The 27,463-nt window shown below is 35.8% G+C and overlaps 3 protein-coding genes across 3 annotated transcripts; 2 read left to right on the top strand and 1 right to left on the bottom strand.

Annotated features, from left to right (window-relative positions):
* The first annotated feature begins 4,300 nt into the window (after positions 1–4,300).
* LOC104882805 (U-box domain-containing protein 17) lies at positions 4,301–7,161 on the top strand. Its single transcript, XM_010667205.4, has one exon. The coding sequence runs from the start codon at positions 4,870–4,872 to the stop codon at positions 7,024–7,026; it is 2,157 nt and encodes a 718-aa protein (XP_010665507.1). The 5' UTR covers positions 4,301–4,869; the 3' UTR covers positions 7,027–7,161.
* Positions 7,162–7,301: 140 nt separating this feature from the next.
* Positions 7,302–17,771, bottom strand: LOC104882806 (uncharacterized). Its single transcript, XM_010667206.4, has 4 exons — positions 17,481–17,771; positions 10,295–10,908; positions 8,527–9,045; positions 7,302–7,918 (listed from the first exon to the last, which is right to left on the bottom strand). The coding sequence occupies exons 1-4, from the start codon at positions 17,716–17,718 to the stop codon at positions 7,763–7,765; spliced, it is 1,527 nt and encodes a 508-aa protein (XP_010665508.3). The 5' UTR covers positions 17,719–17,771; the 3' UTR covers positions 7,302–7,762.
* A 3,690-nt stretch (positions 17,772–21,461) lies between these two features.
* On the top strand, positions 21,462–22,010 carry LOC104882857 (uncharacterized). The gene has a single exon (XM_010667274.1). The coding sequence runs from the start codon at positions 21,462–21,464 to the stop codon at positions 22,008–22,010; it is 549 nt and encodes a 182-aa protein (XP_010665576.1).
* The last annotated feature ends 5,453 nt before the right edge of the window (positions 22,011–27,463 follow it).

Here is a 27,463-nt window from a genome sequence, read left to right as displayed (position 1 = left end):
AAGGAAGTTACCAAATAATTTTAAGACACGGCGACGGGTCTGGGTCCACGAAAACAATCGACATTATTACAAATTTACAATACCCAGAAACAAAGGGGATACAAATATACAATAACACAAAGTCAAGAACTTTCTGCAACCAAACAATCAACTCAACTGAAACATTTGTTTTCTTCTTAATCTTTTATTATCACCACTTAATACCAATAAAAATAAATAAACAATGGAAGTGAATCTTTGTGATTATTTTTATAGGTCGACTGGTCGACTGGCCAAGTGATGTAGTGCAAGAAAAAGAACGAATCAAAATTCCAGAATTATAATATAACTAGTTATTTTTTCGGGCGATATGTCCCGTATTATTTACCAAAGTGTATTTGAATTCTTCAAAAATAGAAATAGTATTTTGTCTTTAAATGATTTTTCCCACTAATATCAACAGAGTATTTTAGTGTAGTTGGTTAGTGCATTAGCATATCAAATGAGATGTCATGAGTTTGAGTCTCGGAACAAATAGTTTTATTGTGTAATGTATCATCTAATTGTGTAAGGAGAGAAGAATACATGTGACAGCATGTCATTTGTTTGTCTTGGGTTATATATATATATATATATATATATATATTATATATATATATATATATATATATATATATATATATATATATATATATAAATAGATAGATAGATAGATAGATAGATAGATAGATAGATAGATAGATTTGTGAATCACTTAGATCATCATGGACAATCAAAGCGTAAACAGTGAAAAGTTGAAAAGACAACAATGTTGCAATTAAAAAAGAATGGAGGATCGGAAGTATTTATTTTGTCGGTGTAGGAACAAAAATAGGTAATAATTATATCTAACTTATCTGATAACTGTGGCGTGAGAAGATCACTTCCCAAAAGTTGAATTTGCCCCGTAACAACACACAAACTCTTAGCAATCAAACTCCAGGGATACACGATTTTTGTGTTTCCAGTATTGATGGAAAATCAGATTAAGAACGCTCTTGAATATTGCCCAGAATTTTAGAGAAGAAAGAAAGTAGAGAAGAAGAAGGTGTTTCGTATTTTTCTGTGTGCCAAATGAAACAATAAACCTCGGTATTTGTAGAGAGGAGAAACCAAAAGAAGGCTGAAAACGTGGCTAAAAAACGGTCACTTAGTGGGAAGAATAATGGCAGCAGTTATGGGAAGAAATTAGGGAAAACGGACACATTAAGGGAGATATTAAGGGGGAAAACGATAACTTAATACTGGATTAAAAACGGTCATAAATCTGACAAAATATTGACCCAAAATGTTAGTTAAGTTAAGTTTATTCCCCATAGCCCATGGCCTATGGCCCGGGCCAGTGCCCTTTATATTCAAGAGCGTTCTCAATATGTTTTTCCATCAACACGGGAAACACAGAAACTGTGTATCCCTGGAGGTTGATTGCTAAGAGTTTGTATGTTGTTACGGGGCAAATTCAACTTTAAGGCAGTGATCTTCTCACGCCACGGTTATCAGATAAGTTAGATATAATTGTTACCAGTTTTCGTTCCTATAGTCGGTTGGTATTATCACTATGACATCTCATAGATTTAAAATTTACAATATATTATGATCAACTTACAAATTGAGATGAGTATATATGGTACACAAATTATTGACATAAGATTGTGAGCTAGAAATTAAAGGCATACCAAAGTTGCAATTAACTAATATAGATTCATGATTCAAAAAATTGTGGGTGATTAAAATTGATCTAATGGGATTTGTATCAATATTTGATTTCAAAATCATTTTTTTAAATTATATCTATATGTAATTAGATAAGACTGGTCATAGTTGTGGGTTATAAAGGCTTATAGACATTGCAACTAGTATGCATTTGGAAAGTTTTGTTCACTATTTTGTAAAATGGTACAAGTAAGAAATTAGGAGACCTTCTCACAAGAAAACTCCTACTATATCGGAGTTATACAAAGATATATAACAAAGTTAGGTAAAGGTGAACGAGTATATATTGTACTAGCCTTACATGCACGCAATGCGTGCGATAATGTATGATAACATATGAAGTAGAATACAAAATTAACAGGGTAGAATAACTATTTTTATATTTTATTTTCTCAAAAAACTAATGTTCAGTTTGAATGTCATACTTTCCCCCCTTTTTTCATTTAAAATGAAACAGTTAGTTATTCTCCTTTTTTTTTGTCTTTTATTCTTTTTTCTATTTTTTGGTGTCCCCCATGTGTTGCCTTATATAATAGATATATGTATAGGAGTTTGTCTTGTAAGAGATCACCTACTTTTAAATTAAAATTAGATAATAATAAACGCAATATTAAAAAGAGAATTAACCCAATAGTGACTAGGTTAATTTCTTTTGGGACTAGATAAATTCATTTAGTTACTAAATTTACTTTTAAATTAAAATTAGACCGTCTCTCTTAATAATTTTTGTATGTAGAGATTTTTTTTCCTATCTTTGAGAGTTGATTCACAAGTTGATTTTCATCTCGATAAATGTCATTAAGTAAACTGATTGAAACTGCCATATATAGTAAATCTCGCGCCATCAAGCAGCAGTTGTGGAGGAGGACGAGCTACTGCCTACTAGACCCATCAAAATTAACTATGACAAAGAGTATAGGAAGAATAAACTATGAGGAAGAATGTTTTGGACTAATTTGAATGTATTGGTCCTAAATTAAATAGAAGTAGTATATATTTATATAATTTAGAGCATGTTGAGTTATTTACAATACTATTTTAAATTTATTATGGTCTTGTTTGGCAATTAACGAATAGTTGGTAGTTGTGAGCTAATATATTAGCGAATTTGACTAGTCTATTGCATTAGTGGGATTGATTAATTTATTGTATTAGTTGTTTTTTCTGGACTCCTTTTCGAGAACCCGTGGTAAGATGAATTTCCTCTAGGCTGCCCTCGTACATGGCCACTCACCCAGAGGCCCAGCAAGCCCTAACCCCCCTCTCCCCAATAATATTGAAATTTTGCTTCCACCAAGATTTGAAACTTAGTCTCCTACGTAGGAGATTGGAAGTCATACCATTGGACCCAAGGATCCTTGGTTAATAATAGTAAATAAGTGATAGATTATCGTATTTTATGTTGATTGTTAAATTATTTCAACTCAATATTTGCAATTCTCTCACCGAAAGCTTCTCCCACTAGTTTTTTCGAAATTATTAATTTGGGTACATAATTCTATTCTAATCCTATATTTTTACCAAACACCAATATTAATTCAACTACTTCTATTCAATTTAGGACCAATAGTTATGTAAATTAGAGGTTTAGGATCAATAGCTAAATTATATAAATATATACTACTTGTATTCAAATTTAGGACCAATACGTTTAAATTAGTCCAAATGAGTGAAATCTAAGCAAATACATCAACTAGAAACTTAGTGCTCGTTTGGTTGAAGGTAGAAATGGTAAATTCCTAGGAAATTTATTTTTCAATGTAATTATATTTTCTAGAAATTGCTACATGTTGTTCGGTGATTCATGAAAAGTGAAAGTTCCCATGAGAATTTTCACTTACCTACTCTCAGTAAGTAAATTCTTCCATTTTGAAGAAAATGGAACTTCCTAAGAAATTTTTCTTCTCATGAATTTGTTAACCAAACAACACCAACAAATTCTAATTTCTAACAATTTCAGCTTCCTATCTCTATTATATAGGGGAAGAAGAGGGAGACACCAAAAATAGTAATTACTTTTATACCCTTAAGTAATAAAATATAAATTCATCATCTTTTATCATTATATCCTCAATTAACAAAATATTTACCTCATCATTGATTATACAATGAACTTATGAATAATTTTTCCTATATATTATTACACAATTGACCTTTTGTTTGTTTTCGCATGCATCACGTGCATATAAGACTAGTAATAAACAATGTCAACCAAACAACATCTTCAGATAATATCAAATATCCCAATGATGACGTTAGAAATTTAGGATCATAATAATTTATAAACATGGCCAAATACAATCAAATCTTCCAAATTGCCTTTTTATTTGTCTGCCTTATAATATATAAATTTTTTTGTCGAGACACCAAAAAAGATAGCTTTGACAAAAAAGAGAGTCAATGCATCGTCCTTTGGTATCTAGTAACAGTAACCAAAATAATTTCATTTGAGCGTGTGGAAAAAAAAAAATAAAGAATGAAAGAAGGTGGCAGAGGCAAAAGGGCAAAATGAATGGACACAAACAATTTATTTTCTCTCTCCTTCTTTTTAGGTTTCGTCAACTCCCCACTTAATGTTATAAAACAATTAAAAATCCAGAAAAGTCACTCTCACACACAAGAAAAAAGATAACAAAAGTGAGAAAAAATTAAAAGGCAGCGTTGAAGAAACTCTTGTTCTTCTCTTCTTCCACCTACAAAAACAAAAACCCCACGAAAATTAAAGGAAAAACCCCCTTTTTTTCTTTGCTTCAACGCGTAATTAGCACCTTGAATTTTTCTAATTTTCCCACTCTTAAATCTTTTATATTAAAAGGAAGTTGTGGGTTATTATTCAATTGTTGAAGTTTCAAACATCAGAACAAGTTAACTACCCAACAAACACCACCAACAACAAGAAATAAAAGAGGGGTAAAGTTTCTTTTTTTTTTTCTTGATTTGAAGAGAATTTTTTGATTTAGAGGGAAGAAATTTGTCTTTGTTTTTTATTTTTAGGATATTTTTTGATCTGGGTATTTAGGGTTTTTGTTTTTTTTTTTTTTTGATTTGGGTGATTTTTTGATTTGGGTGATTTAGTTGTATTATCTTTGAGATTTAAGAATTGGGTTGTGATTAAAACCCTAGAATTTGGGGTCGAAAATGGCAACTGCAGCTGCATTTTCGTCGTTGCGACGGCGAAGGTCCCCGCCATTGGAGGCATTTCTTGCTCCGGTTGACCTGACCGATGGCGGGATTGTTAGAACATTGTTATCTGTTGCTAATGAATTAGTTGAATTGCATTCTGGGAAGAAATTGCCGTTTCAGAGGAAGAATTTCACCTCTTTGGTTAGGAAGATTGAGGTGTTTGTTGTTCTATTGGATTTCTTGAAGGAATTTCGGTCATGTTCAAGATTTTCGTACACGGCAATTATGTGCTTTAAAGAGCTTCATTTGCTGTTCTATAGATGCAAAATATTGTTGGATTATTGTGCACAGTCTAGTAAAATGTGGATGCTCTTACAAAACCAGTCAATTTCAGGGCATTTTCATGATCTTAATCAAGAGATTTCGACCCTTTTGGATGTTCTTCCCATTAAAGAGCTCAGTTTGAGTGAGGATGTTAGAGAGCAGATGGAGTTGTTGCAGCGGCAGTTGGGAAGAACTAAGTGCTTAGTGGATAAGCATGATGAGATGTTGAGGCGTCGTTTGTATTCTTTCTTGAATGAATTTGAGAATGGTGAGGTTCCTAATTCAAATGAGCTTTGGTTTTTCTTTGTTGATCAGTTGAGAATTCGAGATGCCAAGAGTTGCCGAGATGAAATTGAGTTCTTAGAGGATCAGATTGTTAATCATGAGGGGGATGTGGAACCCACGGCTGCAGTGCTTAATGGGTTTGTGGCACTCACACGTTATTGCAGGTTTATGCTATTTGGGTTTGAAGAGGAGGAGATGGAGGTAGGAGCTGGGAGCCACAAGAAAGTGAGGAAAGGAATGATGACTCAGGAGATTGCGGAGACTTTTCTTACGATTCCGAAGGATTTTTGTTGCCCCATATCGCTGGATTTGATGCAAGATCCAGTGATTGTATCTACTGGGCAGACCTATGATCGGTCTTCTATATCAAGATGGTTGGATGAAGGACATTACACTTGTCCAAAGACAGGTCAAATGCTTTCTCATACACGGCTGATTCCTAATCGGGCACTTAGGAATCTGATTACTCAATGGTCTGCAGCTCTTGGAGTTCCTTCTGAGCAACCAGAGGGTGCAGAGTCCTCTTGGGAGTTAGCTGCAGCTTCATCTTCAAAGGCTGCAGTTGCAGCGAATCAGGCTACAGCGTATCTCCTTATCCAACAACTCGCTTCTGGGTCAGAGGATGGGCAAGCTATTGCTGCTCGGGAGATCCGGTTGTTGGCGAAAACAGGCAAGGAAAACCGTGCTTTTATTGCAGAAGCTGGTGCAGTTCCCCATCTCAAGCGGCTATTGTCATCAAGAAATGCAATTGCTCAAGAGAACTCTGTTACTGCAATGCTTAATCTTTCAATTTTTGACAAGAATAAGAGCAAGATCATGGAGGAAGAAGGGTGTTTGACGTCCATTGTTGATGTTCTAAGATTTGGACACACGACTGAGGCAAGAGAAAATGCTGCTGCAACTTTGTTTAGCCTCTCAGCAGTTCATGACTATAAGAAGAGAATTGCTGATGAAAATGGGGCTGTTGAAGCTCTTGCTAATCTGTTGAGGGATGGGACTCCCAGAGGCAAGAAAGATGCAATTACTGCGCTGTTCAATCTTTCCACACATACAGGGAATTGTGCAAGGATGATTGAATCTGGTGCAGTGGCCGCAGTTGTGGGAGCTGTAGGGGTTGAGGGGGTATCTGAAGAGGCAGCTGGTGCATTGGCCTTGATAGTGAGGCAGCCTGCTGGGGCTGAGGCTCTCGGGAGAGAGGAAATGGCAGTGGCTGGTTTGCTCGGGATGATGCGTTGTGGGACCCCCCGAGCAAAGGAGAATGCAGTTGCCGCATTGTTGGAGCTTTGTCGGAGTGGTGGGGCTGCAACTGAAAGGGTGCTTAAGGCACCGGCTTTGGCGGGTTTGCTTCAAACCTTACTATTCACTGGAACAAAACGTGCTAGGAGGAAGGCAGCATCCCTTGCTAGAGTTTTCCAGAGGCGAGAGAATGCAGCTTTGCATTATGGTGGGTTGGGAGTTGGATATCAGTTAGCCGGGAACTCGACTACCAACAGAGATACAACAAGTTTTGTTGGTGATGTCTCAGTGCCCATGTCAATATCAGTTCCAGTTGCGCAAGGTTAAGAACTCATCGCACCCTTTTGTTTTTATGTTTGTAAATGTATATCTCTGTATTCTCAAATTTTGGTTGGCAAATGTTGACATTCTTTTATTCAAATACGAGGCAAGAGTAACGAAATATAGGAATACTATACCTTATTATAGTGTGTGATCTTATAACATAACAATTTTGTCTGAAACGTTCACTTCTATGTATGAAGCTGCCCTGATTTCACCGTCATACAAATGAGTGTTCTTGTTTTGTTGTTGCATCAAGCGAAATTTCATGGTTCCGACTTGTGAGGATAGACTTTTTAATTATGGTATCTGTGAATTTAGTAATTTTAAAAGATCTATTCAATGGATCATTTGGTGTAAGATTGGCATTATTTAAGGGAATAATAGCATAAATAAATTTAATTAGTCAACCTCCAAAGGAAGGACGTGCCATCTATTTGTACAAGGCCTTTAATATCTCATTATATTGTATGAGTATATTTTTTTTAAAGATAAGGAGAATTCCCTTAAAAAGAATGAGGGAAATCGGGATCCTTCTTGTAAGGGGTGAGAAACGAAGCCCTGTTACATGAGTGGAAGGAGGGTATTACAACCACTAGCCACTAGGCCAACCTTGAAACGTTCTGTATATGTATGCAATGATAAATGAACATTAGTTCAATGTAAAAGAACAAGAAATTATCGGTTAAGAAAATATGACAAAACTAACATATATTTCCCAGTGTTCTTGGACCCCTAAAACTTAGTTCTTATTGCTTAGAGATGTAAAACTGTGTTCTGGTACAAGGATGTCAAAGTCACTAACAGTCCATTCTACAACTTGATCAGGATCTCTATATACTTCCACTCCCAAATCTATGGATGACCATCTCCTCTTGATTGGTTGTGTTCCAGGATCCTGCACATTTTGTGTATCATAGTTATTAGTTACCAAGGAAGCACCTTCAGGCTTCACGTAAAATCATCCACGACTATGACAACAACAATAAATACTCATCATGAATTACAGTCGTAAAACAAATTTTATTGTACAACCCCGAATAAGCCTCGTGGTGTGCAAAACATGCCATCAGGCGTAGCACATTATATATTCAGGTGTTGTTGCCTCGTGGTGTGCAAAACATGCCATCAGGCGTAGCACATTATATACTCAGGTGTTGTTGCCTCGTGGTGTGCAAAACATGCCATCAGGTGTAGCACATTATATACCCGGGTGTATAACAACAACGCTAACATATGTCAGTTGAGATTTGTTAAGAAGTTTCTACAATTTTTACTTTGTAGCACAAGGGCTCAAGGGATGCATGGATTATTATAACCCCATCTAGCCATCTCAGAATTGAGAATTTTCTTATTGCATGCTTCCTCACATAAGAATAAAACAGTTGGGAGAAGTGAAACTAATCACAAATTTGCCCAGTCACTAAGATGGATGTATCACAGCTTCAGACTCAAACTAAAGGAAACCAGATTAAAATCTAGTAAGGAAAATAAAGAAATGCAAACCTGGTAGAAGTATAAATTTTGTGACATCCTCCCAACATCAAGCAACCAAGTCTTGGAATCACCGATCCAACCTTCTCCTTTCTTTGTAGGATAACCATATTCACCCCAAACAGGATGAGGTAAAATTTGCAATATTTCTTGAGCTTGTGGGTTGCTAAAAGGATCACATCTTCTATTAGGCTCTGCTAAATGTTTCCCATTTCCTGGACCACAGTACATATGATACGCGTCGTATGGGTAGTTTCTGGTGTCCTCACGATGAACACGGCTACCATTTGAGAAGGTATGGTAGGGTGGGCAAAGTTCCACCTTATGAGGCCTGCACCATGACTTAGTCTCAGGTGTGATGATCATCTCACTGTAACGTGTGACGTCTGATGTTACGTCTCCATCACACGGCTGACCGTTGTTTTTCCAACAGCTTCCCATGTCCATGAGGTAAAACTGGGATTTTGAACCCCCTCCTTTGGTTACATTCAAAGTGAATCTTACTTTGAAGTTTGGAGATACTAGATATTTCTGCAAGTTTCAATAAGATTTGTCAGTGTTGGTTATATATTTACCTTCACATAAAAAGAACAGTTCAAGAAGATAAGAAACAAGTTGGCATAAAACTATACAAACACTTCTTGTTATCTTAACTACTTTCGGATAATGTGAAGTATATTTCTTTAAACCATCAAGCTGAGTAAGATGCAATTCAATAAAGATCAACTTTAAAATTCACAAATGTTGTAAGACTGTTAATTATTGTATGGAGGAAGGTGTAAGTTAAGATAAGCTAAAGACACTTGTGTGTAATAAAGTTCATCTACAGGTAAAGGATCATATCATAATGATAAATATCACCTACAGTTACATGTTAGAATTTTTTGCAAAGGTTTTTTTTTTTTTTTTTTTTATATCTTGAGGGCTTCTTGCAAACTTTTGTGGGAACAAATCTAGTTTTAACTTTATTGTTTTGTGGGAAGGGAAAGACAGTTGTTGCCCAACTATAGGAGTGTTTTTCTTACTTTAAACATGTGAGTTTTACGATTAATTTTGGGTATATATTTCAAGTCCCACCATGCTTAGTAAAGAGCAAAGTATCATATCATCATCGATTGTTGATTCTCAACATACTCTCATCTACCATGTTTGTAGTTGGGTTGCTAATGCCATGTGAAACAATGTTAAGAGAAAGTGTTCAATTTAAGCCCACTCCCTATATAATGATGGAAAAAGTCTCACAAAAAAGTTGAAGTAGTTTTATCAAATGAATATGATAAAAGTGTACCGTTATTTCTTAAGGGCGTGTTCGGCAACAGTAGCTATAGTGGTGGCTTTTAGCTGTGAGAGTAGTTGTTAGTTGTGCTAGTAGCTGTTAATAGTTGGTGTGTAGCTTTTAGTTGTCTAAGTAGCGGTATAAAATATTGATGTTCGGTAAAAAAAGCTGTCAAAGTAGTTGTTTAAGAATAACTAGTTAAAAACTCAAAAAAAAAAAAACTGTAACGTATAATTTCTACACCACTAAAAGCTACCCAAAAGTTACAAATTGTAGCTTTTGACAAATACTACCTGTACCACTAAAAGTTACACCACTACCTTGCCAAACACTATTATTTTTTCTAATTAGTGTTTTGATCGAGTCAAGATACTAAAAGTTACTTAAAAAGCTTGTGCCGAACACCCCTAAAGCTCATCCTATAATTAAGCATGCACTACACTATAAATAACAAATCTTGTACTTCAAATAAGAAACAAGAAGAAAACATAGTAGAAAACTTACAGTTTTTATCATTCCTCTTGTATCATAATGATATCCGCCAGAAAATCCTTGAATAGCATCTGATCTCAAGTAAAGCATCAACCAAGGAAATCGTTTAGAGGTTTTAAGAACATGATGGAAAACCCAACTTCCTTTCCCAATCTCTTTCTTCCAAGTTACGGAATAGAAAGATTTATTTTTCACTTCATCGATTCCCAACTTGCTCAAATCACTATCCACATCCCATGTCCCAAAAAATCTTCCCATTAGAGTATCATTCCCTACTAAAGTAGTATACTTATGGTGCATAGTAGGGTGTCTCATGCACCCTTTTCCGAAACAATCGAAGCGATGATCGGGTCCATAAGGGCCAACTTTTACGCCGTCCTTAGGGCATAAGGCAGCGTAAGTGTCCATGTTACCATTTTTAAGCATGATCATCCAGAATTGCCATGAATTTGGCTTGTCTGATACTTGACATTTTGAACCTAAATACACTTCTTTTTCTGCTGCATATAAGTCTATGTTGTTGAAGGATTTTGAGCTTTCACCTGGAATTGGTGTCCCTACTCCTAGTTTATTGTCATGCTCTGTGACTTTGTGTTGTAATGTGTAACCTTCCTTCCTTGGATTTTCTGCAATAATAATGTAATTGATTATAATGTTAGATAATGTGACAATAAATCATCCTTACTAGAGTACTCCCTCCGTCCTTTATTAGTTTATCCGTATTCTGTTAAGGGTGTCCCTTATTAGTTTATCCCTTTCTATTTTTTTGCTATTTTTGAAATGGGACCATACACTTTTCATCACACATATATTCAACTTTAAGTATAAATAATCTTTTCTCTCTTTGTATGCCCCCACAATACTTTCCTCCTAAAACTCTGTGCAAACGAAAGGGGTAAACTAATAGAGGATGGAGATAGTACATAAGAAATCATTCTAATACTAGTAATTTTATTTAAGTATTTATCAAACAAAACAAATTAGGTACAACTTGCTTATAAATTGTTAATTGATGCAATGTTAATCAGATCATATTCAGAGAGAATAGAAAAGAATAGAGAGAGAAAGTTTAGTATTCAGCTTTCATTATTTGTGAATGAATACAATGAGAATGTAGCTTCTAGTATTTATAGAATAGAAGCTAAGAGTTGTTGCTTGTAAAACAAGTTTGTTAACTAACTATAACAAACTAACTTTCTGTTAACTGATTGCTAACAGAATTATTTGTAGCTATAACAAACTACTAATCTGAGCTGGACACTAATAATATCTTCTGTGGTGCTGAGTCATTAGTGTGAGCAGTTGTAGAAGATGTAGTCTTAACATCCCCCCTCAAGCTAGGCATAGGAGTAAACATGCCAAGCTTGGACAGCAACTGATTAAACTGAGCTGAAGGAATAATCTTGGTAAAAACATCTGCTAGTTGAGCACTAGTAGGAAGATAGGTTAAAGAGATTAAGCCTTCCATGAGCTTCTCGCGTGTGAAGTGGCAATCAATGTCTATATGCTTTGTGCGTTCATGGAACACAGGGTTCCTTGCAATGTGTAAAGCAGACTGATTGTCACAATGAATAGCAACAGGCTGCAAATGAGAAACACCCAGCTCATCCAAGAGCCTGATCAACCAAGTAACTTCTGCAGTAGCATGTGCCATGGCTCTATATTCAGCCTCTGAAGAGGACTTGGATACTGTTGCCTGTTTCTTGGACTTCCAACTGATAGGAGAAGAGCCAAAGAGAACAACATAGCCTGAAATAGACCTTCTTGAGTCAGGGCAAGCTCCCCAATCTGAGTCTGTGAAGGCTTGAAGAGTGAGTTTGTCAGCACCTTTCATGAGAATTCCTTGACCAGCAGTGTTATTGATGTAGCGTAGCACATGAGTCAAGGCAAGCATATGAGCTGAAGTAGGAGAGTTCATAAACTGAGAAAGAGTCTGAACACAGTAAGCCAAGTCAGGCCTAGTATGTGTAAGGAAATTAAGCTTCCCAACTAGGCATCTGAAGATTGTGGGATCATCCAAGGGAACACCATCAGTAGCAGCAAGTTTAAGGTTAATAGGTAGAGGAGTAACTGCAGGCTTGGTTATGTCAAGATCACAAGTAGACAAGAGTCCTTGGTGAACTTGCTTTGAGTAAGAGCAATGCCTTGTGAAAGATAGGAAACTTCAATCCCTAGGAAGAAACTGAGAATGCCCAGGTCTTTGATGCTGAAGACTCTGTCTAAATGTTGCTTGATGTGAAGAATGGTAGATGAATCACTCCCAGTTAAGATAATGTCATCTACATAAACAGCTAGGATAGTGAAGAGAGAGCCATTAGACTTTAAAAACAAAGAATAATCATTCTTTGATTGCTGAAAACCTTGTTGAGTAAGCTCAAAGGTTAGCTTAGCAAACCACTGCCTTGAGGCTTGTTTCAAGCCATATAAGGTTTTTGAGTTTGCAAACTTGATTCTTGGGATTAGGATAGCCTTCTGGGAGTTTCATATACACTTCCTCATGGAGATCACCATGAAGGAAGGCATTATTAACATCAAGTTGATAAAGTTTCCAGCCTCTGTAAGCTGCCAATGCAACAACACATCTCACATGGATAGTTTTACAACTGGTGAAAAAGTTTCCTGGAAATCAATGCCATGTTGCTGTGTATAACCTTTAGCAACTAATCGTGCCTTATATCTTTCAATCTCTCCTGTGGATTTGAGTTTAATCTTGAACACCCACTTACAGCCAATAGGAGTTTTACCAGGAGGAAGGTGAACAATGTCCCAGGTATTGTTGGAAGCCAAAGCCTGCAATTCTTTGTCCATTGCTGCAAGCCAAAGAGGATCTTTGGCAGCCTGAGAATAAGTAGTAGGTTCAATGAGAGAAGAAGTGTGAGAAAGAAGAACTTTGTGAGCAGAAGGAAGAGAATTATAACTTATTAAGTTACACCAATGAGAAGAGAAAGAAGAAGTAGTATTGCAAACATAGTCATTTAAGTAAGAAGGTGGGTGGTGAGATCTGGAAGTGTGTCTAGGTTGGACAGAAGGGGTGATAGATAAATTATGGAGGGTAGCAGGAGAAGTGAAAGACTGATCAGCAGTAGGAGGAGAAGAAGAAGGTGAAAGAGGTGAATCTGAAGAAAGAATAGGAGTAGAAGAAGAAGGAGAAGGTGGAGAAGTAGTGTTGTTGTTGTTGTGTGGATCATGAGCAAAGACAAATGGATCAGAAAAGATGTAGTCATGATTTATTGTGGGAAGAAAGAATTGAAAAGAAGAAGTAGAATTAGAAGGAGAGGGAGACATATGAAATGGGAAATGTTGTTCATGGAAAACAACATCCCTAGATATAATTATTTTCTTGGTAGCCAGATGATATAACTTATATGCTTTCTGATTAGGAGGATAACCCAGGAATACACAAGTATCAGCTCTGGAATCAAACTTTGATCTGCCAGATTTCAATGTAGAAGCAAAGCATAACAACCAAAGCTTCTGAAGTGTGATTTGTCAGGAACAACACCATACAACTTCTGATGTGGAGAAAACTTGTTAAGAGATGAAAGTGGCATTCTGTTTATGAGATAAGCAGCACATAAAACACATTCTCCCCACAAATGAAATGGCAATTTGGCTTGAAAGAAAAGAGCTCGAGCAGTTTCTAGCAAATGTCTGTGCTTCCTCTCAACAATGCCATTCTGTTGAGGTGAATCAGCACAACTTCTCTGATGAATAATACCATTTGTTGTGTAAAACTGAAGAATAGAACCTTCACATAATTCTTTAGCATTATCAGTTCTAATAGTTTGAATTGTAGATTGAAACTGAGTCTTCACATAAGCAGCAAAATTGATGATAATATCCACAGCATCAGATTTAAATTTGATTAGATGAACCCAAGTGGTTCTTGTGTAATCATCAACAAGAGTAAGAAAGAATCTGCAGCCATTATTAGTAGGATGAACATAAGGTCCCCAAGTATCAACATGAATGAGTTGAAAAGGCTTACAAGTAGTAGAAATACTAGAATGAAAAGTCAATCTAGTTTGTCTAGCCTTAGGACAAATTTGACACAATGAATACTAACAAGCTTGAAGTTGAATTCTGGAAACAGAACAGCCATTTGTGAAAATGGCATATGGCCTAGTCTCAAGTGCCAGAGTTTGATATCATCAACAGTATAGGAAGAAGTAAGAGAGGTAGGAATACATGTCATGAAACCAGGTTGTGATGTTTCACATGTATTAACAACAGCAGCATCAGGTGTAACAGCAGCAATATCATCAGAGGTGGAAGAAGGATCTTGAACATAGTAAGACCTGAGTACAGCTTACCAAGAGCTATTGGCCTTGTCAAAGAAGGGCCCTGTAGAGTGCATTGATTAGCAGAGAAGGTAACAATACCAGAGAAGTCATGACACAGCTTAGGCACAGAAATAAGATTGAAATGAAAGCCAGGAACAATATAACACTTGAGAGAGTGTAATAATATCATTGAGGATGATAGTGCCAATATGAGTGATCTGTATCTTTCTGCCATCAGGTACTGTAATAGTGTTGTCAGGATTATCAATGACTTTGTAAGAATGAAAAAGAGAAGATCATGGCAAATGTGTGTTCTGTTGCACCACTATCAAGAACCCAACCTGATTTGTATTGAGTAGTTAGACAAAATTTGCTTGCAAAACAAACATTAGTCTTACCATCACCAGGTTCTTTGCTGAGATCTTGTTTCTGAGTTTCCTGATTGGCCCAGCATATCAAGGAGTTTCTGATATTGATCCATAGTCAAGACAGGTTGAATTACTTCTGAAGAAGAAGATGGAAGATCATCAGTAAGATCTTCTCCTTGAATAGCAGCAGCAAACCTTTTCTGAGGTGGTTTATAGTCAGCTGGATATCCATGGACTTTAAAGCACCTTTCAAGGCTATGTCCTGGAATTTTACAGTGAGAACAGTAGTAATAAGAGCCTCTTTTGTTGCCAATAACAGGTTTTTTCCAGAAGAATAAGGAGGTTTAGAAGAATGAAAGCCAGAGTTGGAAAAATTTGGTTGTTTGTAATTGTTTCGATTCATAGAGAAATTTTGTCTGTCTGCAGCAAAAGCCATTGGTTCAGAGGAAGAAGTATGAAGAGAACTCAGCTCTTTATGCCTTTGTTCTTGAAGAACTAATCTGTAGGCTTGAGATAAGGTGGAAGTTGTGGCATCATGAGGATATTGGTTCTAACTTGCTGATATCCTTCTTTTAGTTTCATTAAAAATTGCACTAACCTCTGATCCTGTTGGATCTTGAGGAACTTTTGAGTCAAATTACAAGTGCAACCAGTACATTCACAGCAAGGTAAGGGGTTAGTATTATCCAGTTCATCCCATAAAACTTTCATCTTAGTAAAGAAGACACCAACATCATCATTTTCTTGAGAAATAGTTGCTAGATCCTGTTGAATTGAATACAGTTGAGCAGTAGAAGATTGGCCAAATCTTTCTTCAAGATCTTTCCAGATCTCTCTAGCAGTCATTAGGTGTAAAACACTTTTAGCAGTCATAGCATCTAGAGATCGTAAAATCCAGCCTGTAACCATGTTATTGCATCGTTGCCATGCTTTGAGTGTTTTAACTTCAGTAGGTTTATCAAGGCTTCCATCAACAAAACATATTTTATTTTTAGCTGATAAGCTAATGATCATCATTCTTTTCCAGTCAGCATAACCAGTGCCATCAAAAGTAGGAGAAACCAATTGAACTGAAGTGTTATCAGATGGATGAAGAAAATAGACACTAGTAGGATCTTGAGTTAATTCAAGATTATTACTAGATGAAGTGTTGATTGTTTCAGGCATTTTGATCAGAAATTCAGAGGTTTAGATAGATTTTCAGAATGATTTTCAGAATGACAATTTCAGAGATATGAGGATTTAGTGATTTCAGAAACAAGACAAATCAATCAAATAAGAGTAATCAGACAAGAATTTCAGAATCAATTTTGTGATTCTCAGAGAGGAATGATCATCAGAAACATTTAAGGTTCAATCAGAGAAAGATTATATGAGCATTTGCAGATTTCAGACAATTTGATGTAATGATCAATCAAGAATTTCAGAGAAGAATTTCAGAATTTCAGAGAATGAATTTTAGAGAGAAGAAGTTCAGAATTGCAAACCAGGAAGCGTCAGGATCGTGGTTCAGTTGCTCTGATACCATGTTAATTGATGCAATGTTAATCAGATCATATTCAGAGAGAATAGAAAAGAATAGAGAGAGAAAGTTTAGTATTCAGCTTTCATTATTTGTGAATGAATACAATAGAATGTAGCTTCTAGTATTTATAGAATAGAAGCTAAGAGTTGTTGCTTGTAAAAACAGTTTGTTAACTAACTATAACAAACTAACTTTCTGTTAACTGATTGCTAACAGAATTATTTGTAGCTATAACAAACTACTAATCTGAGCTGGACACTAATAATATCTTCTGTGGTGCTGAGTCATTAGTGTGAGCAGTTGTAGAAGATGTAGTCTTAACATAAATACTACCCCCGTTTCAAATGAATTGTTACACTTTGACATTTTACACTATTCACAAATTCCACTTTGACCTTCGTTTGTGATTTATACGTGAATAAAAACATAGTCATGTGGGATCTTGTTAGATTTGTATTAGTATGTATTTTATTAATATGTACTTTTTATAATTTTTACAAATACAAAACTAAAGATATATGTCCTCAAAATTTTTGCATTGGCATGCGTGAAAAGTGTAAGTGTAACAATTAATTTGAAACAGAAGTAGTATTAAATAGCAAGTTATAGATATAAGCACTTCAATAAAAGGAAAATGGTTCAAATAATCCAAGCTCGAAAATTAAACTAAACAAATGACTAAAGATGGGACAGTAATTTTTTCGTAATAATTTTGCTAATAAGGTGAGAGAACAAACTAGTGTTTAGTGAAGAACTAAACAAACTACACTAATAAGTGAAAATCCTACCATCATAGTAAAATCGGTGAAATTTCCATCCGAACCTAATTGCTAACGAAAAGTATCAATTGGATGAAAAAGAAAGGAAATGAAAAGAAAAAAGAAACTTACTTATATTTGTTATAAAAAAATAAGAAAAGGAAGCGAGGGAAAAGAAAACCTAATAGCAGGAGATCGCACTTGTGTATTTAAAATGCAAGTAAAAAGATGAAATCCTACTAAATGAAGATCTAATTAACTAACCAATAACATCAAAGCAGTCAGCAGCTCTAGGGCTCCCAAAATTAGGAGTTTCTTCCCCAACTTCATTGCATTGGTTCCATGATTCAATGGCCACCCTCAGTCCATCTCTTTGCATTCCTGGATCACCTATGGCAGACATGTACTTTTTTGTTCCATTATTCAAAGAAAAGCTTCGTTTACAACTTGTCGAAATCAAAACAATGAAGAACAATATACTATATCTCAAGTATTTCCTCATTTTTTTTACAAATTATGCAGTGGATAGAAATATGTAAAAGAATCAGTTGTAAAGTAAACTTGCTTTTACTTCTCTTTTAATGAGCTCTTATATATATATAAACAACAACAAAAAGACGAAAATTAAGGTTAAGATTCTTAAAAGAAACGAAAAGAAAAGAAGTGTTCAAGAGACTTTGTAACAAATCGTAACGTGCTTATTATGCATATGATTGAAGTTAACTACATAGCCACATAGGCTCCTTGTATTGTGGAGGAACTAAGCTAACAATATGAAATTGCGGGAAGAGAAATTTGACCATCATAAAGGATAATATCCTCTAAATATTGGAAAGTGAAAATCTACATTTATAATTACTTAATTTGAACCCTCTATCTTTAATTAGTGACTTATCTTATCCATTAACTCGTTGACCTTTAAAATATTTAAAAAAATTGAGGAAAACTACCAAATGATTTTTTAATGGTTAATTTATTAATGTATAACTGTTAGTTTTAGTTTTATTTTGATTTTAAAAGTCAAATAAATAAATAGTGTAGATCAAAGTCAAGAAATGAATGGTCTCGATTACACAAATTGTTATGATTACAATTTTTATTGTAGCCATTGTAAATTATTCATAAATCAAAATGCATTAAGTTTCAAAAAAAATCCTGGGCCTTTTGTTTTATTACTCGGTATGGGACAAAGGGTGTGAACTGGGTCCAACCACAGGTCGAATATACATAAACCAAAAATCCTGGGCCTTTTGTTTTATTACTTTCTTTTTCCCTAAATATTTGATACTCTCTTCTATACTCTCAATGCTCAGTCAAAGCTCCCTCAGCCCTCAGGCCTCAACCGCACTCTTCTATAACACTCACTAGCTTAAGGTCTATGGCCTATGGGTCATTGATGTTCCTTGATAATACACTTTAATAATTGTACCAGATGGGAGCATGACTTTAAATTCGTCAACTGCTAACAATATGGGAGTGTTGTGTCCTTTTGTAACAAGTTTGAATGGTGTAGCCTGTAGGGGGCACTTGAGCCTTGTTGATTTCGATTTATTAGTACCCCAGATACCCTTCAATCCGAAAAAAAGATGAAAAAATTGGAGTAATGGGGTACAAGTTTTTTCGGGTCAAGTTATGGATACTCACGTTTAGATGTTTAGTGGCGTCAATTAAGTCAATCACTTTAGTTTTAGTTGAAATCAAATAGTTCAGTTGAAACCAAATATTTCAGTTGACTTCAATTTAATTAATTCAGTTTGTTTTTCCGAGTTTAATTGATTCAGTTTAAACTTTTTTAGTTTTAGTTTCAATCCATACAGTTAATTCAATTTTCAGTTTAGTTTACAGTTGTCTTTTGGTTTGACCCGTACAGTTTTGTGTTTAAACAATTGATTTTTTACCTATTACTATAAGTTAAAAAGTTATTTTCAGTTCAGATTGAGTTAATTTCAGTTCCTAAAAAAACTGCATCAACTCAGGTGGAATTTGATATCAGTTATGTCATATGCATCTTTTTATCTCTTCATGTTTTGGGTCAAAGGCTTACCCGTTACATAAAATTTGAAGTCGGTTGGACTTTTGATATCGATTGAGCTTGTCAGAACCATCGATATTCGATACCATCAAGATTCAAGAGATGTGTTTATATTTGTCTACAAAAGTGCATTTGAAAGTTGTTACATTTACTGTAAAATTGTTATCAAAGGTTCGACAATACATTTGGTTGATATTCAAAATTTCAATTTCAAATTATTCATTATAGAATGTTTAGTCATTGTTCATTTATATGTTGATTATAATGGTCATGTTGAAAGTTCTTTTGGATAAAACAACATACCATCTGGTCAACAAAGAGAGATTCTCAAGTAATGAAAAAGGTAAGATTTTAATGAGTTTGTTTCTGCAGGGCAAATTCCTATTTATAACTGAAAGTTTATGATAGAGCTTTAAGTAATTTTCTAGGTTCATGAATTATCTACATGTGTTAGCTTAGCTTTGTATATTGACTGTAGATACAATTGCTGATACAATTGCTGATACAATTGCTTTGCAGGTTTACATGTTTCAAAGCTGTAGGAAGTGAAAGCAATAAATGTGCATTATTAATAAATTCACTGTTCTGAGAAAGCTTGATGGAAGTATATGTAACAAATTATACTCCTAGTACACAACATAGACTGACTTCATGTTTATATGTTTGCTCATCTATCTATTCATTATCACTTCCAATCATTTAGAAGTATATATATGTAGAGTGATCTTAGATTTTGCCATCAACCTGGATTGTTTTTCTTAACGATGTATGCTAGATTGCTGCTAAACTTTAAATTCTAACATTGTTGTTCATATATCTAGTATCAGTACTTTGAAGTGAGGAGTTGAGGGTTCTGCATGCATCTCCAATTTCTAAGATTTTTTCACAAGACCAACTTTTTCAGAAGAGCTGCTTCAATTCAGTTCAAAACAATTTTATTCAGTTTTATGCAGCTCAGTTAAAAACAGTTTGATTCCGTTCAGTTATAAATGGTTTTATTCAGTTTGATCAGTTCAGTTAAAAATAATTTTTTAACAGTTTTCAGTTAAATTATGTTCATTTTCATTTCAGTTTAGTTTAAATCGGTTTTTCATGCAGTTAATTTCAGTTTAGTTTGTTTTCAGTTGAGTTTCATTTGAGTTAATTGTAGTTTGTTTTAATCTAATTAACTTATCGGGTTTTAATTTTTCAGTTTTGGATCAATTCAGTTCAGTTTATTTAGTTTAGTTGTTTATCAGTTTGCAGTTTAACCATCGATTTTCAACAAAACTGACAGCACTACTCACATTCTAGAGATTGATTTGTTGTTACTAAAAAAATTTATGCTAAAATATACTATTTTAGCAATTTATATTGGTACTAGAACGTACCCCCTCTGTATTTTTTAGATTGTCTATATTGGTTGTCCATGTTTGCCAATATACACTTTTGACCTTAAATGACTTTCATTACATATTTGTAAAAATTATAACGATTGAATATTAATAAAATACTTTTTCAGGCGAATCAAATAAGACACCACATGACCACATTTTTTCCAATATATTGAAAAGAATTTAAAAGATTTATTTTAATTGTGAATTGTGTTAAGATTCAAGTGAGCAAACTAAAAAATGCAAGGATTTATTCATTTGATATTTGAAACTATTTATATGCGCATGTGGAACTAAACATACACAAATTATTAGAATAGGTTGTTTAATTTTAACACAAAATAAGACAAACTTGAGCCTTACATTCTTCTAACAAGTTCATTCTATTTTTTCATCACTATCCCTAGACATCTCGCATCACCCTCGACGTCCCTTCTCTTCTACTTCCTTTGTTTCCCTTCGAACTACAATAGATCGTTTTAAAAAATAACCCGACAGTCTTAGTGAATGAACTAATTAAACTAGTCAATAAATGTATTATGCTTTTCACTTAATGGATTAAAAATTATGAGAAATGAATGGGTTAAACTGGTCACTAAATAGATCAAATTAGTCACTAAATATATTAAATTAATTATTATATTCATAAAGGTAGTACATTCTCTTCTCAGTCACCTAATTTCAAATTAAATTAGACGATCTTTTATAATACCAACTGCTAAACTTATTATCAACAATACATCCAGTGACTAGAAGTATTAAGAAGTGATATAACTATACAACTTTGTTTGTAAAAAAACTAAGAGACCCGAGGATGGTAAAAGTGAAAAGCATAATTAAATGTCTTACTCTCAGCGTATCTACGCTGGCTCCATCAGCCGTAGTTCGCCCAGCCCAAATAAATGGGTGGCTCCCCCTGCCGGCCTTGTGAAGATTAATACGGACGCCTCCTTAGCTGATGAAGGAGTTGTGGGACTAGGAGCTGTTGCACGCGACACGGAGGGTAGGGTGCTCTTCTCGGTGGTAAGGCGAACTAGAGCTTGGTGGCCTTCGGATATTGCGGAAGCTAAGGCAATTCATATGGCAATCCTTTGGGCGAAGAAACAAGGGCTTCGAAGTGTCATTATTGAGTCGGATGCCCAAGTAATCGTATCCCGTCTTGCTCGCGCGTCAATCTTCTTCTCAGACCTGGATTCTATTCTTGGGGACATTTTATCTCTTTGTTCTTTTTTCCATGATATTAGTTTCTCTCATGTTCGGAGGGATGAGAACTTTGTTGCCCACCACCTCGCGAAGGTAGTGCCTTTTGGCTATGAACAGTGTTGGGTGAATCATTGTCCCAATGTTGTGTCACCATATGTACTCATGGATGTTTTGTCCCTTGATTAATCTACGCGCTTCTCTTTTCCCCTCAAAAAAAAATTTATGAAGAGTTATAGGGACATTACATACAAAGAAAAGCTATAAAAAAAAATTTAAGCAAGATAGAACTATTAGAATGATGGAGAAACAAAATTATCCGATGTTTGACAAAATCAAGAGGAACTTATGCTCTATATAAATGAGAAACGAGAACCTAAAGATACCAAAGTTGTCTAATATGTTGGAGTTAAAGGCTTGAAAAGCCTTATCTTCCTTTATTCTATTGCCCACATCGTTTGTGAGAGGAAATGCCTCCTTGTTTTTATATTCCCTCCCTCTTTCCTATTATTAAGATGGTACTTGACATGTTTTTGTGGTTGGATTGGATGTCATGTTTGGTTCGGGCTTGGGCTTGCTATCACACACACATGCGCGTCTCCCGGGCCAAGGCCATGGGCCATGGGCTTTGGGGGAATAAACTTAACTTAACTAACTTTTTGGACCCAGGCTGAGCGCGTGTGTGACCGTTGGAGATTTCTAACGTTTTGACCGTTACAGGATTGACAGCAATCCCTTAATATCCTCCCATTTACTGCCTTCCTTTTTTGGCCTGATTCTCTCCTATAAATCAGTGCTTCTGATAAGTTTAAGAGATGCACAAAAAACACTCTCTTCTCTCTTTTTTCCTGGGTTTCGTGCTTTTCTCCAAAGTCTATTCTGCTAGTGGTGGCAGTCTAGGCTGCTGTGTTAACCTTGGGGAGCGTTTCTGTCAGATCGATTACCACCGTTGTCGGGCCGTAATTGCTTTCAGGTCAGTGGTCTCCTACCATGGCACAGTCTTTAAATCTTGTTCTTTTACCATTGTGTTCTGTCAGTTTCTAACATCATATTTGTTTGGTAAGAAAGAAAATATAGCTGATGTTATCACAAAAAAATGATCGTTACCCCTGTTGGAACATTTATAGGGTAATGGGTTTGAAACTCATATGGGTATGTACTAGAAGAGGAGGAGGTCTAGTATGCAAAAGGTTAGAGTGCATCAAGTGGTAACAACACGCATTGTTATACCAAGGGAGACAGAAGACTGGCCGCGAGTCGCGACAACCGTCGCGAGTCGCGACCAGTGGCCCGTCGCGGGTCGCGACCAGCGCCTCGCGAGCTTCTTCGCGAGTCGCGACGCGTCTTCTGCCTTGGAATGCGAAAAAATGCCTCGACGGTTTTATATCCGTTGTGATGCTTTGTTGATCATTTTAATGACTTTTAAGGTCCTTAAATCAGTAGATTAAAGGCCTTTGATGAGTGATTAAGATGGGGGTTATGTGATTAACCTCTCTAGTCAATGAAAGGTTGATTATGCTTATATAACCTTTGGATTCCTATGAGTGAGGGGTTAGAAGAAAAATCAGATTTTCTATACTCTCAAAAGTCTTCTTGCTTTGCTTAAGAGAAACCTTGCAATCTTCTCTTGAGTGTTCTTCACAACACAAAAACACAAGTTCTTGTTGATTCACTTAGAAGATCATCTAAGTGGATTGTTTCTCTCCATTGTATCTCATTAGTTATTTCGTGTTAACCCGGTGATCCTAGAGGGGGGAAATTAAACTAATAGGAAAGCGTAGTTTCCGTGCCTTGGAGTGGGATATCTGGTTCTCTCATTGATCACAAGCCTAACAACCCCCATATAAGTCTTTTTGACAATAATAACTTATCATAAAATTCGTAAAAGTCCACCTTATTTTTTGCTATAAAAATATTACTTTTTAAGTTCAAGGATCACTTATAGGCAAAGGGTCACCTCTTAACTTAGAATGATTACTTCTACTTTAGGTGGCCTTTTTAGAACTAATTGTCACCCTATTGTCTTACCATAAACTATGTTAAGAGTAAGACGGTCTTATATAAAATTTTTGCACTCCATAGTATTGCTTAATACAAGATACTAAAGTCAATGGAGTTACGTTTTGTAAACTTGAGTCATGTTGAGCTACGGTCCTATTATAAGGATATAATGTTTTTAGGAGATATCACTATCATCTCCTTATTTAAATCTTAGAGATAGGTAGTGATTTATTTTAATCAATCACAATCACTTATTCTAGTGCATATATTACCATGTGTACTCTGATTGTAATCTTCTTGCTTAGGCATTTTAGTGACTTTGTGATCTTCCTAGACATGTATATATATACTCACTTACAAGCATCAATACAATTAAGCTTTCTCATAAACATTATCAAGTGTCTAAGCAAGAAGATTACAATTGGGGGTATTTGACTTGTAATGAATCTCTGGATGGGGCCCTGTGCAAAGGCAGTCCAGAAGAATTCTTCTTACCAATTTTTTTTAAAAAAATTATCAAGTCCTAATGTTTGAACTCAACCCGACCTACAAGTCCTCAGTATCGATCGATTGAGCTACAAGTTTGTTATATTGTGCTTGAGTCGAGCTCGACAACTTTGAGCTTGACCATTTTGAAGTGAGTTGAACATTTTTCAATTAAGTCGAGCATAACTCCGAGAATATTTATAGTACACCTGGGTGTACCATGCTCATGGTACACCCAAGACTATTTTCTCCAAATGAGCAAAATGAGCGAATGAGCAAATAAGTAAAATGAACAAATGAGCAATTGAGCAAACATTTTTACTCATTTAAGAAAAATGAGCAAACACTTTTATTACAAAATGAGCAAAATGAGCAAATGAGTAAATGAGCAAAATGACCATATGAGCAAATTTGGTGTCAAATGAGCACCTGAAGTTCTAATTTATTGCAAAAATACCCCTGGGTGTACCATGAGTGAACTCCATAACTCCACTTCTAATCAAGTTGTCCAATTAGCATCCTCAGCTAATATCAATACGAGAAATAAAGTTATTTTGTCTAGTGGGTTCAAAAGAAATCAGTCTGATAAGTGTGTATATAGCAAATTTGATAATAACGGTAAAGGAGTTATAATTTGCTTATATGTTGATGATATGCTTATTTTTGGGACTGATTTGGAACAAGTGGAAAAGACCAAAGTCTTTCTTTCCTCTAGCTTCTCCATGAAAGATTTGGGTGAAGCGGATGTTATTCTAGGTATTAGAATAATAAGAGGGAAAGGGTCGTTTTCTTTATCACAATCTCATTATATTGAGAAAGTGGTCAAGGTATAATGAGTCAAATTCGACTCATTTTGCTACTCTTATGGATCCTAGTATTCACTTGGTTCCGAGTAGTGGTACTCCAATTTCACAATTGGAGTATGCAAGCTTAATTGGAAGCTTGATGTATGCTATGACTAGCACTCGGCCGGATATAGCCTTTGCTATTGGCAAGCTCAGTAGGTATACTAGTAATCCTAGTATGTTGCATTGGCAAGCATTGAGAAGAGTGTTAAGGTACTTGAATAAGACCTTGGATTATGTCATAACATACAAAAGAAAACCTTCTATCTTAGAAGGTTACTCGGATGCTATTTGGATTTCGAATAAGGAAGATTATTCATCCACTAGTGGTTGGGTGTTTCTTCTTGGAGGAGGTGCCATTTCATGGGCACCCAAGAAGCAAACATGTATAACGGATTCCACTATGGCATCGGAATTCATTGCTTTGGCTTCTTGTTGCCAAGAAGCGGAATGGCTAAAGAATGTGTTGAGTGAGGTGGACTTATGGGTGAAACTAATGTCACCTCTTGCTATCCATTGTGATAGTGCATCAACCAGAGCTAAAGCATATAGTGAAGTCTACAATGGCAAGTCAAGGCACATTGGAGTTAGACATAGCTATGTGCGGGAAATGATAAGGAATAGTTGTATAACTATTAATTTTGTTCGGTCTAGTTTGAACTTGGCGGATACATTTACAAAACCATTGTCAAGGGAACTAGTGAACAAAATGAACAAAGGGATGGGTCTTAAGCCTATTGATCAACCTATGGTGAAGGAAAACTCTATTTGATGTAGGGATGGCAGGTGGGTATAATTTGGCGGGTTTCGCACCGCATCGGCCCCATTTGGGGCGGGTATGGATATGACTTTGGTGGGTAGTGGGTGGGTATGAATACGAAAAGTCAAATCCGCCATGGGTGGTGGGTAGGTGGTGGATATGAGGTCACATCCGCCCCAAATCCACCCGCCCCGCCCATATCCTCCCGCCCCGCCCCATATCCATCCGCCCCGTATAATATTTACTAATTTACCCTTTATAAAATAAAGAATTATGTTCATAAATCTAAAAAATTTAAAAAATAATTAAGAAATATGAATACTAAAAATGTGTACTTTTTTTTGTTTGAAATGGGTGTTTCTAATAATCAATTTATATAATAGGTTATATATAGAAAATAAATCAGGTGGGCCGGTGGAAAATCCACCTAGGTGATGGGCGGGTATAAGTGGGTAATGGATATCCACTTGGGTGGTGGAGCGGATGTGGGTATAGCCTTATACCCACGTGGGCGGAGGTGGATATGGAAACTTGTACCCGCCATGGTTGGCGGGTAGGTGGTGGGTATGGAAAATTTAGGTAGAGGTGGGTGTGGATTTAGGGGTATCCGCATCCGCCCCGCCCATTTGCCATCCCTAATTTGATGTCTAATACAACGTTAGATCTCAAATTCAAGGAGGATAGTACTTCTCTAAGAGGTTGGGAGCACGTGTTTAAAACATCCCGAGGTTAGTGCTTGTTGCTACAATGATAAAGAGGTTGAATTTTATTCTTAATAAATCTTTGATAAGTGCTCAATTGTAGGAGCATGTTCGGAAAGATTTACCTATGTAAGCTAGAAGTTTGGCCGCTTCATTAAGTCTAAGGCTTGACTTGGAATGCTTATGAATGGATATGGACACCAAGGCTTCATAGGTGTCGGTGGTTTTAAGAACCTAGTTTATGTTTGTGTGTATTAGTAACTTCAATAATTTGTAATGGTTATATGATTCAAAGCTTTGTCTATCATTATGATCTAAATTATTGTAAAGATTACTTTTACTAAATGAAAATTCAATCGTTAGATATTTCCATGATGCATGAACATGAGTGTTTGCGATTTATAGCAAGTTGGAAAACTTTTCAACATTACCCTATAAATGGGAGGAGGATTGTTGGAACATTTATAGGGTAATGGGTTTGAAACTCATATGGGTATGTACTAGAAGAGGAGGAGGTCTAGTATGCAAAAGGTTAGAGTGCATCAAGTGGTAACAACGCGCATTGTTATACCAAGGGAGACAGAAGACTGGCCGCGAGTCGCGACAGGCGTCGCGGGTCGCGACCAGCGCCTCGCGACTCGCGAGCTTCTTCGCGAGTCGCGACGCGTCTTCTGCCTTGGAATGCGAAAAAATGCCTCGACGGTTTTATATCCGTTGTGATGCTTTGTTGATCATTTTAATGACTTTTAAGGTCCTTAAATCAGTAGATTAAAGGCCTTTGATGAGTGATTAAGATGGGGGTTATGTGATTAACCTCTCTAGTCAATGAAAGGTTGATTATGCTTATAT

Source organism: Beta vulgaris, chromosome 8 (assembly GCF_026745355.1).
Source record: "Beta vulgaris subsp. vulgaris cultivar EL10 chromosome 8, EL10.2, whole genome shotgun sequence".
Lineage (NCBI taxonomy): Eukaryota > Viridiplantae > Streptophyta > Magnoliopsida > Caryophyllales > Amaranthaceae > Beta > Beta vulgaris.
This window is presented reverse-complemented; position numbering and strand designations above follow the sequence as displayed.

Bases quoted from the DNA above. Each gene is read 5' to 3' on its own strand.
- LOC104882805 (XM_010667205.4), top strand. From the start codon at position 4,870: ATGGCAACTGCAGCTGCATTTTCGTCGTTGCGACGGCGAAGGTCCCCG.
- LOC104882806 (XM_010667206.4), bottom strand. From the start codon at position 17,718: ATGAGGAAATACTTGAGATATAGTATATTGTTCTTCATTGTTTTGATT. The intron at 10,909-17,480 runs GTTAGTTAATTA...TTATTATTGCAG, and splicing joins TGACTGCTTTGATGTTATTG to AAAATCCAAGGAAGGAAGGT. The intron at 9,046-10,294 runs GTAAGTTTTCTA...TGAAACTTGCAG, and splicing joins CAAGAGGAATGATAAAAACT to AAATATCTAGTATCTCCAAA.
- LOC104882857 (XM_010667274.1), top strand. From the start codon at position 21,462: ATGTCTTACTCTCAGCGTATCTACGCTGGCTCCATCAGCCGTAGTTCG.